The sequence below is a fragment of the Mesoplodon bidens genome, assembly GCF_964165515.1.
Source record: "Mesoplodon bidens genome assembly, chromosome: 7".
Taxonomy (NCBI): Eukaryota; Metazoa; Chordata; class Mammalia; order Artiodactyla; family Ziphiidae; genus Mesoplodon; species Mesoplodon bidens.
Window position 1 is genome coordinate 108,457,522 of NC_138164.1, and position 15,206 is coordinate 108,472,727.

Consider the following 15,206-nt stretch of genomic DNA (forward strand, 5'->3'; position numbering starts at 1 on the left):
CTTTCCCTTCAGTCCCTGGTTCCGAGCCAGAGAGGGATACGAGATCCCTGTTCCAATGAGAAATGGTGGCTCTAAATCCATCCCATCAACACTGAGCAGCCACTTTCAGCATCAGCCATAAAGACTGGCTTAGTGTGGGATCCTGAAAGAAGAGACTGAAACTGCAGCCCGGCTCCCAGTAAATTAACGTCACGAAGCCCACGGTCACAGTCCAGGAGGGCCAAGGCCACGTCTGTCTTGTTCACGGGCAGCATCTTTGCTCCCGCTGAGATTAACGTTAGCCAATGTCATTAGAGGCTGACTTCAGCCCGAGCTATCACCTGTGATGTAAACTTGACATTTGGAAGGGCCACGGGGCATGCACCTCGAGGCCTGACCTCTGCCCGTGGCCTCGACTGCAGCCACCCCTCAGCGTCAGGTGGGTGGACGCCCGACTCGCTCTCACTGCACATGTCTTGTGCTCCTTGCAGGTGTAGAGGCTGCAAGTCAAGTGGGGCCTGCCTCCCCCAGCTGTCCACCATGGTGGTGGCACACCCCACTGCCACCGCCACCACCACGCCCACTGCCACCGTCACGGCCACCGTCGTGATGACCACAGCCACCATGGACCTGCGGGACTGGCTTCTCCTCTGCTATGGGCTCATCGCCTTCCTGACGGAGGTCATCGACAGCACCACGTGCCCCTCCGTGTGCCGCTGCGACAACGGCTTCATCTACTGCAATGACCGGGGGCTCACCTCCATCCCTGCCGACATCCCCGACGATGCCACCACCCTCTACCTGCAGAACAACCAGATCAACAATGCCGGCATCCCCCAGGACCTCAAGACCAAGGTCAACGTGCAGGTCATCTACCTCTATGAGAACGACCTGGATGAGTTCCCCGTCAACCTGCCCCGCTCCCTGCGGGAGCTGCACCTGCAGGAAAACAACGTGCGCACCATCGCCCGGGACTCGCTGGCCCGCATCCCGCTGCTGGAGAAGCTGCACCTGGATGACAACTCCGTGTCCACCGTCAGCATAGAGGAGGACGCCTTCGCCGACAGCAGGCAGCTCAAGCTGCTCTTCCTGAGCAGGAACCACCTGAGCAGCATCCCCTCGGGGCTGCCCCGCACACTGGAGGAGCTGCGGCTGGATGACAACCGTATCTCCACCATCCCGCTGCACGCCTTCAAGGGCCTCAGCAGCCTGCGGCGCCTGGTGCTAGATGGCAACCTGCTGGCCAACCAGCGCATTGCCGACGACACCTTCAGCCGCCTGCAGAACTTGACCGAGCTCTCGCTGGTGCGCAACTCGCTGGCTGCCCCGCCCCTCAACCTGCCCAGCGCCCGCCTGCAGAAGCTCTACCTGCAGGACAACGCCATCAGCCATGTGCCCTACAACACGCTGGCCAAGATGCGTGAGCTGGAGCGCCTGGACCTGTCCAACAACAATCTGACCACGCTGCCCCGCGGCCTGTTCGATGACCTGCAGAACCTGGCCCAGCTGCTGCTCCGGAACAACCCCTGGTTCTGCGGCTGTAACCTCCTGTGGCTGCGGGACTGGGTGAAGGCACGGGCGGCCGTGGTCAATGTGCGAGGCCTCATGTGCCAGGGCCCCGAGAAGGTCCGGGGCATGGCCATCAAGGACATCACCAGCGAGATGGACGAATGTTTCGAGGCGGGGGTGCAGGGCGGAGCAGCCAACGCCGCCGCCAAGACCACGGCCAGTGACCACGCCTCTGCCACCACGCCCCAGGGCTCCCTCTTCACCCTCAAGGCTAAGAGGCCGGGGCTGCGCCTCCCTGACTCCAGCCTCGACTACCCCATGGCCACGGGCGATAGTGCCAAGACCCTGGTCATCCACGTGAAGCCCCTGACGGCGGACTCCATCCGCATCACGTGGAAGGCCACGCTCCCCGCCTCCTCCTTCCGGCTCAGCTGGCTGCGCCTGGGCCACAGCCCAGCCGTGGGCTCCATCACGGAGACTCTGGTCCAGGGGGACAAGACAGAGTACCTGCTGACGGCCCTGGAGCCCAAGTCCACCTATATCATCTGCATGGTCACCATGGAGACCGGCAACACCTATGTGGCCGACGAGACACCCGTGTGTGCCAAGGCAGAGACGGCCGACAGCTACGGCCCCACCACCACACTCAACCAGGAGCAGAACGCCGACCCCATGGCGGGCCTGCCCGTGGAGGGCATCATCGGTGGCGCCGTGGCCCTCGTCTTCCTCTTCCTGGTCCTGGGGGCCATCTGCTGGTACGTGCACCGGGCCAGCGAGCTGCTGACCCGGGAGCGGGCCTACAACCGGGGCAACCGGAAAAAGGACGACTATCTGGAGTCGGGGACCAAGAAGGATAACTCCATCCTGGAAATCCGCGGCCCCGGGCTGCAGATGCTGCCCGTCAACCCTTACCACAGCAAGGACGAGTATGTGGTCCACACCATCTTCCCCTCCAACGGCAGCAGCCTCTGCAAGGGCACACACACCATCGGCTACGGCGCCACGCGGGGCTACCGGGACGGTGGCATCCCTGACATAGACTACTCCTACACATGATGCCAGCACCCGGCTCCTGCCTCCTCCTGGTGTGGCGACTGTGTGGCTTTGACCAGCCTGCTGCCATCTGACAGAACAAGGAAAAGAAATTCCACGATGACTTTCCCATCAGAAAGCAGAGTTTGGGGAGGGTTGACAATTTTGTAGAACACAACAGTGAAGAAAATAATTTTTTTTAAAGAATAGAAGGCAGGAGGGGGATTTGACATTGATGAAGACATAATTTATACCAAATTATGCCAGGTGGGGAGGAGAAGACTAAAAATAATATCGCAGGAAGGGTTGGGTTGGGACTTTTTATTTTTCCTGAACTGGAAAGATACTACCTGTGCACCGTCTGTGTATGCCTCATGCTCTGTGCAGGGCCGTCACAAAGGAACCATTAGAGAAGCAGCCAACACGTGCAACCCCCATGCAGCTCTCGCTGCCGGCTGCTCACTGGAGACGACATGATGGAAGGTTTTCAGGCTCCTCACAAAGGAGAGGGGAAGAAAAGATATTTTGCTGTGGAGATGTTGTCCTGAAATCTCTTCCCTGGTTCTTTCCATGCTATTTCCCTTACAGATTTGCAGAAATAGCGCGTCTTTCACTGCATTCTTTGAACGACGATGTAGTTGATTAAAAAACGAACTTTCTTTTTCCTATACTGAAGCCCTCCTCAATTCCATGCACCATAGTCCATGGAAGCACCATGGAAGCTGTGGCTTTTCCAGCACTCGGAGGTGCATCTATCTACCTGTATATCTTTATGTCGTGTCTCTATCTACAGATGGGTAGATAGAGCCACATATACAGTCCTTACAGTACTTCTTGGGTCGGTTCGTACAATTTCTTGAGACAATAGAGTCACGAAAATGTTGCTTTCTCCTAGAAATCATTGAGTAAGTAGACAAAGTGTGTTGGGGATGGGAGTGGGGTGGGGGATAATGCTGTTCCTAAAGGCGGAGGCATGTCTGTCCTGGCTGGGTGGCTGGGAGACTCTGGGCAAGGGGTGTTTTCAGTTCAGTCAGTCCTATCTCAGGTTGGCCAGAGCTGGGCCAAGCTCCTTTCTGATATAGAGAAGAGCTTTCTTTGACTTCCGGTGTCCTCATCTCTCTCCCCCTACACCCCCACAAATGGCAATCACCTCAACAGCTACTTCCTGAGCATTTACTGTGTGCAATGTGCTTCCTCCAGAGACAGGTAATTGGTGCAGAGACTTTTTTTTTTTTAATATCAGCTGATTAGACCTAATGGTTTCCATGGCTGCTCAAACAAAGCCCAGAAAAAGACATGAAAATTCTCAGAAAAGCCCTAGGAGACAGCACACCCCCCAACCCCAGAATGCAGAACACCACACTGTACCCACCCCCGGGACGCTGCTCTGAAGAGGGAAGACCAGACCTCTCTAAAAATGCCAGCCTCCAAAAGGTAGTGACTGGAGCCCTCAGAAGAGTTAAGATCTTTTTTCCCTCCCTCTGGAATCAATGTTGCCATCATTTATCAACTGACAGTGCTGTTTGGCGAGCCATGAGATTAAAACGATGATGAAATAATGACAGCAAATCTGAGGAGAAGAGAGGAGTGGTGCCTGGGGTTCTGATATCTCCCACATTCCAGCACTTGGGGAACTCGGGTCACCATCTCTCAAGGTGCCCGTTGTCCTGCACCCAGGAAGGGCGATGTCAAAGGAGAGATGCTGTTCTGAGGGCAGGGAGGATGAGAAGGGGTCCAGCTCCTGGCCGTGGTGTTTTCAAAAGGCCTTGACTGCTTTGACAAGAGCCAAAGACAGGAAGAGAAAGATGAACAGCAGTCACAGGGCTGCTGTGACAGGCCCGGGGTCCAGCCATTTGCTGGACCTGAAAAGATGCTGCTGGCCCCTCAGTGAAGAGGCTGGGCTTGAAAGAAATGGACACAACAACCGCGTGAGCGAGGTGGAGAAGAGGCGCGGCTCTCATTGCCAGGCTGGATGGATGGTCTCACCAAGGGGGGAGCCCCAATCCCCAGCTCCAGGGAGAGGCCGAGGGTCATGGACACATTTCATTCTAGACTCAAGCTTTTTCCCTTTTCCCACCTGAAGCATTTTCTCATACAATGAGGTCAGGAGAGAAACGTTTCCAAGGCTGGAACCATGTTTCCAGGGCTGGGACCGTGTAAAGGTCACATCCGTGTAAAGTTCGCCCTCCCTTTGGCACCCCCCAGACACAGGCACGTTCCCCGCGGCCCAGGGAGGAGCACAGGGGCCTCGCCAGCAGCATCCAGGAGGAGAGGGTGCACAAGGGTGTGGGGCACTGGCTGGGGGTCAGAAGTTCAAGGTCTCTGCTGGTTCTGAAATGCAGTTTCCTCCCCAAGGCACCACCTCTGTCTTTGGCCAGCGTTCCAGGAAAATCGGTCCCAGCCTCGCCACTTCCAACCCCCAACCCCTGCTGCCAACATGCTTGGTCCCCTGCTCTCACACTTCATCCTCCTTTCTCTTCCCCCCGAGCCAGGCGGGAGGTCAGATCATCCCCTTAGAGGCTAAGAAGGCATTTGGGGAACAGCAGGTGGCCCTATACAGGGAGGGCTACGGGGGAGACCTTGCAGCTCTGAGAGCCTGCCTGTGCCAGCAGCGCCCTCCAGGCCAGGCCTGGGTGATGAACTTTTCTGCCCCGTAGCACAAAGCAGGCCCAGGCCTGCCTTGGCCTGAGGACACATCAGTCTCCTGCTCCCACCTCTTGTGCTAATGGGGCTTGGGCCCCACCTCACACCAGGGGGAAACCGGGCCCTGCCTGCCTTGCTGCAGGCATCCTCCTGCTAGTGTAAGTGCTGAAGATAGTGGAGACTCAGCCCAGCCAGGACCCGGGGGCCCCCCTCTCGTCTTTCCTGCCCTCAGCATCCCAACATCTTTCCAGCATCCTTTCTAAGAACAAGCCTCCAAATGCCTGCTGCTTCACTGCCCCCCAAGCCAGGGATGGGGCCTGAAGCCAGGTCCACTCTGAAACCCCTTCCCTTCCCGGTCCAGCCCCTCTGAGCCAGCCATGCAACATAATGAGAGAGGATGTTCCAGGGCACCCAGCCTCCTCCACCCGCTAGAAGCATGTGAGGACACAGGGCTTGGGTCACCACTTCTGTCTAGAACCTCCCTCCTGTGGGCAGCCGACCTGTGACCCTTGCAGCCTCTAACTAGCCAGAACAACCTCATTGACCTCAGCCATGATGAGTGTATTTTGTGGCATTTAAGGCAGGTTTCAAGTTAAAAAAAAAAAACTCATGATCCTTCTTTGGTTAAGTGGTTTACCCTTTGTGGTAATTAGATATAGTGATGGGAATCTCTTTTCTATTACATGGCAATTTTCCTTTAAATTTCCCATGGAAAAAAAAAAGGAAAGAAGGCAGCAGGGCCAGGCGAGTCATTTGCATTTTGCGAATGAGGCCTCTTGTAAGCTCAGCTCAGGCGTGGGGCCCAACGTATGGAATGCTTAAGAGATTACTAAGAATAAAATCTATTAATTAGTCATACTCAATTCCGCAGACATGATGTGCATCAAAAGCTTCTTTTCTTCCTTTTTCTCCTTTCCTCTTCCTGCGGCCTCCCACAGAAGCCTCCATCTTCTCTAAATTGGCTCCTGCTTCCTGGACCACCTCTCATTAACATGGCGGCTGCGTGGCCAACTAGGGGGCCTCTGGGGTTTGGGGGTAGGAGCTGGGGCACCGGCTCCTTCCCGCTCTGGGTGACGCCGGCAGGGGGGTGACAGTGGCTGGGGGACCCAGGCTTCCCCACCCGAAGTCCGAAGCTTACGCCTGCCTGTGCCTCTTCCTTCCTCAATGGGCACCGGGCCTCCTCCCCCCTCCCCTAGGGGTCCAGGGAAGCCCACCAGCCCCAGCAAGGAGTAAAGTAAGAAAGGTCAGGGAGACCTTCCAGGGAGATGCAGGGAAAGCAGGTTTTGCGAATCCACAGCCTCTGCCTCTGTTTCCCCTTCTGTAATATAAAGGTGGGCTGAGGCCGGGTCTAGCTTCACCCAGAAAAGATAGGGGCTCCAGAAGCCAAATGGGGGCTCCCCCACCATCTGCTGATTCTGGAAGGTTCTGGTTGGCCCAAGGCAGGTGACGGAAGCCCAGAGTGAGAGGGACAGGCCAGGTGAGGGATCCTGGGGATCTGAGGGAGCTGACTGGGCAATGTGCCAGGACTGCATCCGAGCCTCCCTCCTTCACCCCCTCAGAGCTGTGGAGCAAGGGGAGGACACCGCCACCCCCTCCAATGGCAGCTCAAGTCCCAAAGCCAGCCCACTCCAGAAATCTGCTTCCAGCTGAACGTGCCAGGGAGGACGGGGCTTCTGAGCCTCGCACTTATGAAAAATACAACAAGGAAAATTGGATGCGGCAGACAGGGAGCAATGGAGCTGGGAAGGCAACCAGGAGGGAGCTGGGGCACTTTCCGGAAAGAGGGGCCTCGGGGCGCATGGCAGCCTGAGCCCCAAGGGCCAGACCACACTCTCAGGGACAGGGCTCAGGCGGGGTCAGCTGGGGGTGTCCCCTGCGCCCATGTCCCCATCACTCAGATCAGTGCAGGTGACAGGCAGCGGATGCCTGGCTCTGGATCTGCGCCAGGGTGAATGCTAACAAGCAATTCACAGCCCTGCACAGGCCTTCTAGAATGCAGACAGAGGAGGCATCTTTTTTCTTAAGGAGGAATAAAAAGGCTCAAAAATGAAAATCATTACCGTTTGCAAGCAAGTGAGTCTGCTAAATTGATTAGGAGAGATTAAACTCCTTGGAGGTGAAGGGAAAGGGGGATATTTCGCATTTTTTGAACCTGTCCCCAGTGGCCAAAGGCAAAGCAGGTATTTTTCTGGGCCTGGCTGGTGAGGAGCTGGGGTCTCTGAAGGCTGACACCACGCGTGCCCCAGCGCTGGCTCCGGATATGCTGGTTGGACGGAGCCTGGGCTCGAGCTCGGGGTGGGGCGGGTGGGGAAGCAGTTCTGCCTCCATCGAGTGCCGTGCGTAGCCCCTGGGACGAGTTGGGGGGGTTACGTGGCCCACACAGGTCACTCAGAAGCTGCCCTGGCCCCCAGGCAGAGACTCTGCTCCTGCCCTCCAGATTCCATCTGCCTTCGGGGTGAAAAGCTAGGGGAAGTGGCCGGGCTAGTCCCTTCGTGAGTAGGACTCTAAAGCCATGAGTCCTTCTGCTTCCTTTCTGTTCCAGGGTGGGTCTGTCTCTGATCCATTCCCTGCAGCCAGTGAAAGGGAAATGGGGCCAACGGTAAAGGGAAAACTGAAGTCAGGGAAGAAAAATCTGGCCCAGCAAAAAGAATCAGGCAGTGAGCTCTTTGTCACTGGCCGCATTCAAGCACTTGATGGGGAGGTGGCGGATATTTTCCTGCCTAAGCCAACGCCTGGTTCTTTGAGGAGAAGATCCTGGTTCCCACTCTCACTTTACCATCCCTGAGGACCCTTTAAGGAAGATATCGAGAGATTGCTCAAAACGACCAGTGTTCCCTGAAAATAGCAGGTCAGGGCCATCTCACAGCCAGGCCACCCAGCCCCGTCAAAGTGTCGCTTTTGCCACCAGACAGCCTGCAAAATCCCCATCCTCAGTGTCTAAGAGGCACCGGGAGAGGAAGTTCAGACGCGCGCCGCCCCATCTAGGAGTCTGGACAGGCAGGGAGCACAGAGGTGACCCACCACCTGCGCTGGCTCTCTTGGGGCCGCTAGGGGGCCATCTCCCAGGCACTGCAGCTCCCCATCCCAGGCTGCCCCCTGGCCATCCTCAGTGCCCGCACCTGCGCCCCCTGAGCTCCCACCACCATCCCACTGGCTGTTCTCCCAACAGCATGCTCACAGCTGCCGGCTCAAGGCACCCATCCCAGCCAGGGTGACAGCTGCCTGGGGCACTTTTCACTCTACATTTTTAAGCATTTACCATTTCTTTTGAAATGTTCCAAGTAGTTTCCTGAAATATCCACATTTGCTTCTTTAAAAACACTCAAGAAGATTCCCTTGGCTCTTCATTCCCCCTCCCTTTACTTCCTCCCTCCCTTTGCTTTTTTTTTTTTTTTTTTTTTTTTTTTGCGGTACGCGGGCCTCTCACTGTTGTGGCCTCTCCTGTTGTGGAGCACAGGCTCCGGATGCACAGGCTCAGCGGCCATGGCTCACGGGCCCAGCCACTCTGCAGCATGTGGGATCCTCCTGGCCCGGGGCACGAACCCGTGTCCCCTGCATCGGCAGGCGGACTCTCAACCACTGCGCCACAGGGAAGCCCCCCTTTGCATTTTTAACACACTGTTTTTCTCTAGTTTTGGAAATTCTATTATCACTGGGGTCAGGCCCATTTTTCTCACATTAATATGATTTCCAGGATTGCCCAAGACCCCACCCCACCTCCCATGCTGCAGGGGCAAAGCCCACCTTTCCCCATGTCTCCCCTGGGGACATCATGCCCGGGGCAGATCTTCAGCCGGTGGGTGGGCAGCTGCTGCCCTGCTCCCTGCTGGAGAGGCTGGCAGGACAGGGGCTTTCTGAGACCACTGTCACTGCCCTTCCCACTTGTGCTGGGAGGGCAGTGTGGGCATACTGAGGGCACAAAGGGTCCTGTGGGGGGCTGACCCGGCCCCCACTTCCTGGCAAAGCCAGTCCCTGAGGCACTGTGGCCATCGGAGCCACCATGGTGCCATGGCCCCTGTCCTTCCCACTCCCACCCACGCTACCCCCCACCTGAAGGCCCAAAAGTCCAAGCCCGGAGAGTCCTTGCAGGAACGTCTTTGCTGTCACCGCCCCTAAATCTCTTTTACAGCAGTCAGGGTTGACGGCCGCTCAGGCAAGATGCCAGGTCCCTGCGCTCCTCCGTGCCGGGTCACTGAGGCCCAGCATGGCGTGGGGCACACAGGGGTGTCACTCATCTCTTCCTCCCTCCTCTCTTGTCCCTGGGGCTCAGTGCAAAGGGCCCAGGCGGGTATGTTGGCAGCGGCTTTCCTCTCATCCTGCACCCACCCCGCTGGCAGCCTGGCCCCACGAGGGGCTCCTTCTCCCTGAAGCATCTCACTCCACCCTCCCTCGGACCCGCGATCACCAGCTGTGAGCCTGATGGGGAAATCCAGCCACTTGGTGAGATCTGGCTGCCAGCGGGGGTGACCCGGTTCCCCCTCTCCAAGCCAAGCCTCAGGTGGGTGACGAGGGGGGCAGAGAACTGGGTGCCCCACCCCCCCGTGTCTGACGCTTCTGTTGAGAGTCCTCGCACCCGAGCCACCCACCTGGAGGAACTAACCAGGCTTTCTCCTCAAGACGGAGGAAAACAAATGCCACACGAGCCAACAATCAAAGCCACAGCAGACATGGGACTGCCACTTGCTCATCTCCCAGGAGCCAATGTCCAGGGCGCCTCTCACCTGCCCTGTGCAAAGGACATGCTTGCAGAGGGTCCCAGAAACCACTCACCTCTGGCTGGTCCCGTTTTCAAAAGGTTCTGCGTACCCAGGAGGAAGAAACACACAAAACTCTGAAACTGGCTTAGATATTTTTACCCGACCCAGAACACCACCTGCCTGCAGGCCAGCAGCCGCAGCTGAGATGCCCACCTGGCATCCAGCTCCTGAAGAGATGCTGAGAGCCGTGGGGAGGAAGCAGAAGCGCCCAGTGTTTAGAGGTTTGCCATCTGAGAGGGAGAGAAATGGGCAGACGGGGTTGAAAGTTGGGGACAGCTGCGGGGCTGCGAGCCAGAGAGACAGTGCAGTTGTGCGACTCTGCTGGCTGGAGCGGACGCCCCCTAATTATGAATGTCACAAGGCGGGTGTGAACGGAGAGGCAAAAGAGAAAAGTAAACTAGAAGAAACCCCATGCGTAAGCCCTGCGGAGCAAATGTTTTTAACAGCCACCAACAGCAACTCCCCTTCCCAGTGTTCAAAGGTTACTGTATCTGGTGAGGCGTGGAGTGCTAAAGCGCTCGCTCGCTCAGGGGCCACCCAGTGCTGTGCTCAGCAGAGTCCATCCCTGGCGCCTGGGGAGGAAGAGAGCAGGGAGGGGTCCTGAGCCAGACCCTGGTGAATGGAGGGTCTGCTGCAGAAGGTGGATGCCTGGCCAGCCAATGGCATGGGGAGGACGGGGCTGTGAACAAGGTCCCTTCTGCCAACGGAGGGACCCTTGCTAGGGGCACCCCTGGTTTTCCTTGAGCCCCTGCCCTTTCCTACCTGCAGAATCTGCCCAGTGGGGCCATCTGGCCACCCGCTCCTTGCCTTCTTCCTTTTTCTCTGAAGGGCAAAGCAACCTCGGGGGTCTGAGTGATGGGACCAGTTCCGCTGCTGCCTGCTGCCATCTGACACCTGGCTGGTTGACTTGGCCTGGCCCCAGGCCTGCCCGCTTCCCTCCCAATCTCAGCACCAGACACACAGACACCCACCACGACAATAACACAAACCAAAGTGCACTGAGAACTGCCCTTGGGCCTCCTTCTTGTAGGTGCCTTGAAACTTCAGTGTTGAGATGAATGTGATGAACTATTTGGTCCTATTTTCTGTTTGTCTGTTTTCATATGAAATGTCCAAGTCCACTTTCCTTGTCTTTTCTTGAAATAAATAGAAAGATTTAACTTTTACAGTCCTCTAGGCTGCTGACTCAGCTCGGCGGCCCAGCGTGCCAGGGGCCGGTGTCTGTCACCCACGTGGCCTTGGCTGCCCACACCCCCTCCCCAGGCTTTGCCCTGAGGGTCAGCCCCGCTGTCAGGGTCCACTGGCACAAAGGTGGTGGCTGGGAGGGATGGAAGCTCTGGGTTAGTATATTCCCTGGGCACCATGGGAACCAAAATAATGATTCTGCTGCAGGATGGAGAAGGGACTTCTGGCCCCATCCCACGGGCCCCGGGGAAGGCGCCTGCCAGCTAAAGGCAGACTCCAAGAGGGTTTCCATGTGGAGATGTATTAATCAGAGCCATGGATTATCTCATAAGAGGCTCCGGCAACCATGTGGGCACCCAGATAAGACTGGCACCATACGGGTGCTGGGGACACGGCTCTTCCTCCGCTTGCCTGGGTCCCGCCACCTCTGACACCCCTCATCCCCTAGACGCACCCACCACATTCACAACTCTCCAGGCCTAGCTTGATATCTCACACTCCAAAGAGCGGGAAAAGGAAAAAAATTATTTTCCGTGAGAACAATAGCAGTTTCTGCCAAATTTAACATATAAAATAAGAGCTCATTACTTCTGCCTTAGATCTGATTTCACATCTGGATACGAGTTAATGAGCTTTTCCTTATATTCCAAGGAAGCAAAGTTATTTCTGGATATGCCTTGGTGGCAGGTGGCCTGGCTGGGGTGACAGGGGGTGCTCTGACCCCACAGGTGCCCCTCACGCCCCCATCCTCTTCTCTTGGTCCTCACTGCCGGCCCCCTGGAGGCAGGAGCAGCCCAGAGGTCATTCCAAAGGGCAGCTCGCCACATAGGCTTCGGGGAAAGGACCGAGTCTGTTTCCCCAAACTCTTCCTAGGGCCCAGCGCACAGTGGGTGCTCAGGAGGGCTGCCTGCTCTTCCTCACTTGACACTCACCTTTCTAGAACCTGATCAGCCAGCCAGTCAGTAGATATTTACTGAGGGCCTACTATGTGCTGGGGCTGGGCCTGGGGCACCCTTCCAGCCTCATGGAGGGGGAGGGAAGGATGCTCATGGACGAGATCAGGGAGGGGAGGCTCTCTGGGAGCCAGGTCTCCACTGAGGGTGTTTCCTCAGATGAGAAGGACTTGGAGAGCAAGGGAGAGGGCCTGCCAGAAGCTCTGAGGCAGGGGGCACGAAGGCGGGTCTGATTCTGTCCCCCTCTGGAAGACTCCGCTTCCCCCATAAGCACAGGACCCATCTGGCCCCACCTCTGGCCACACCGAGTACAGTTCACTCCCCAAGCAGGCCCTGCCTACCCAAGCGGGCTCTGGGTCTGTGCTGACTTCTCCACCGGGTGCCTTTGAGGGCCCTTGAAGGTTCAACTCAGGCATTGTCTCTGGAGAGGCTGCCCTCTCCGGGCCACACCTGCTGGTTCTCACCTGGACAGGTAACTGGTTCCAGCACCTCGCTCACTAAGGGCCCCTGGCCAGCAGGTCTTGCCTTCCACCCCTTCAGATCCCAGAGGGCACCGGCCTGGCACGCAGGAGGCACCGGAAACGTGAATGGAGGGAGTGAGTCAATAAACACCAGCAAATCAATCAACCAACAGATCAATCTATCAATGCGGGGCCCAAGGAGGACGACTTTCCAAGAGCAGCAGCCCTGGCGTCCCAGGTGTGAGGCAGTCTCTACTTCTCCTCCCACCCCTCCAGGCAGGGGGAGCCTCGGACGGGGCTGACCCAGCTCACCTGACCCTCCACACACTGGCAGCAGCAGCACCACAGACCAGGTGCCCCGGCCACTCTCTTCAAGCCGGAGTGGGGGGGCTGGCTTCCCAGACTGTGTTCCTGAGCCCCTAGAGCTAACAGAAGTTCTGCCCAGGAAGGGTTCATGGTCACATGCATTTGGGAACCACTGGATTAACGCCTGTCCTGGGGGCTCCTCGGGCAGGGCCTTGAAGTCCCTCAGAACTGGGTGAGACCCACAGGCTCCACCACCCACTCCCTGTGCCTCTGTAAAGCGTATGCATGATGACAGCTCACCGCTCTCATTTTTCCCACCGCGACAGCACTGACGCTGCTGATGTGTGCCGGGGCCTCCGTGAGAACGCTGCTTCCCCCCCACCCACTCATCCGGGGAGTGCAGGCCCCATCCCTGGTGCCCCCAGGGTTTACCCAGCATCCCTAGCCCCCAGGTACAGGTGCTGAGCTGGTGGGCAGTTCTCCCAAGGAGGCCCAGGTGTCTCCGCAACAGCCAAGTGCCCCCAGGTCTGCAGAGAGGAGAGACGTCAGAACAGGGCCTGTTCTCCAAGCCACCGTGACCACACCCAAGGTCTGCGGCCTGCTCCGGAAACCTGCTAGACGGGCTCTCAGGCTGACCCGAGCTTTCGGCTTCTGGAGAACAGGGCTGGGGATGGGGGCATCTTAGGTTTTAATAAGTGGCCCGGGGGGCTGGAGGCCCAGACAGGGTTGGGCCGCACAGGAGGAAATCACCAGGAACCACGGGGGAGGTTCCAGGACCTGTATTTCAGGTCAATGGAAAGAAGACCCTCCATCTGAGCGGTAGTGAGGCCCAGCCTCACAGGAGAGCAAGCAGAGCTGGCCGGCCCCTCAAGGGGGTGCAAGTTCTGGGTGGTGGAGGCAACAGGCTGACAATGAAGAGCCCCTGTCTCCCTAGCATGTCTTCAGATGGACCCTGGGGGACAGGGTGGTCTCCCCACCCACCTGGGACTCTTCCTGCTACAGCCTCCACTCCAGCCAAGCAGTTTCCAGCCCTTTCCTTCCCAAAGAAATCTCAGGACCCACATATTGCTGAGGTTACGGATATATATGGGGCAAGTCCCCTGAATAGCTGCTCAGCAGACAAGCGGCATGCCAAAGTCCAGCGCCCCTGATTCATGTGTCCAACTCCTGCTGTTCGGTCAGGCTCAGGACTAAAAGTTCCAGTTCAAGTGGGATGAAGAGTGGGTGGCCGCCATCCCTGTCCCTGGACACTGCTCTTACCTGGCTACCACCAGGTTCCAGAAGCTTCCCTCCTCCTGCCCCCACTTCCTAGGAGGGGTCCCTGCCCTCATCAAGCATCCTGAAGAAGCGATCAAACCCGGGAAGGGTCTAACACCCCAAGTCCCACCCCACACCCAAATTCCGAGGCCAGTTCTTAGCACCCTGCATACAAAGCCCTGGTGGGATCTGAGGTCCCCAGCCAGCCCCAAAATGCTGCCTCAGAAGGGCTGGGTGGGGACTTCCCTGGTGGCGCTCCCAATGCAGGGGGCCAGGATTCGATCCCTGGTTGGGAAACTAGATCCCACAGGCATGCCGCAACTAAGAGTTTGCATGCCACAACTAAGGAGCTGGCGAACTGCAACTAAGGAGTCCGCCTGCCACAACTAAGACCCAGTGCAACCAAATAAATTTAAAAAAAAAAGAAGGGCTGGGTGGAGCTTGCTCATCACTCTCAGGCGCCCCCAGCCCTCCTACTGGATGCCTCCCCTCCCCTCCTCCACACCCCTTGGCCTCTTGTCAGCACCTGCTTCTTGCACGGCCTGCCGCCCCCAGGTCTGGTACCGGCACCTCCAAGGGACCCTCTCCTCCAGAGGCAGAGGAAGTAGGATCCCTCAAGCCGCTAACCGACAGCACAAGTGAAAACCTGGCACTCCCCCTTCGGAGACTTACAGAGGAAGTGAAATCTTATTTGCACTGCTGCCAAGCCTGGGATGCAATGAAATGATGCCTCGGGGAGAGACCAGCCGGCTCCCTGTGGAAGCCGTGGCATCAGAGCTGGACTTATTAAAAGCCACAGTGGCCACATTTCAACCTGTTTCAGGTGTTAAGTAATTTACTGCCACCCAGAATTCAGTGGCAGGTTTTTATCATTTTTATTTCCGTGATGCAGGCCCGATGTCCCTGCACAGGGAACTACGGGTCTAAATGCTCCCTGAACCCCCAGTACTGTGATGAAAATGGGGGAGCAGGGGCCTGGGAGGGGGTGAGGGTGGAGGCTGGCATGGCAGCAGATGCCCTGATTCTCTCCCGGGTTACACCAGGCTTGGCTCAGAGTGACAAGGAGGACCGGCTCTAAGATTCCCCCACGACCCCATATTTAGGGGCTCGGTGATCCCCCAAAG

At 57.4% G+C, this 15,206-nt stretch overlaps 2 protein-coding genes across 3 annotated transcripts in view; one reads left to right on the plus strand and one right to left on the minus strand.

The window, feature by feature from the left end:
* Positions 1–15,206, minus strand: part of MACROD1 (mono-ADP ribosylhydrolase 1) — a 152,545-nt gene that overhangs the window by 108,564 nt on the left and 28,775 nt on the right. The window lies entirely within an intron of this gene.
* Positions 505–3,171, plus strand: FLRT1 (fibronectin leucine rich transmembrane protein 1). The gene has a single exon (XM_081240060.1). The coding sequence runs from the start codon at positions 520–522 to the stop codon at positions 2,542–2,544; it is 2,025 nt and encodes a 674-aa protein (XP_081096186.1). The 5' UTR covers positions 505–519; the 3' UTR covers positions 2,545–3,171.

Bases quoted from the DNA above. Each gene is read 5' to 3' on its own strand.
- FLRT1 (XM_081240060.1), top strand. From the start codon at position 520: ATGGTGGTGGCACACCCCACTGCCACCGCCACCACCACGCCCACTGCC.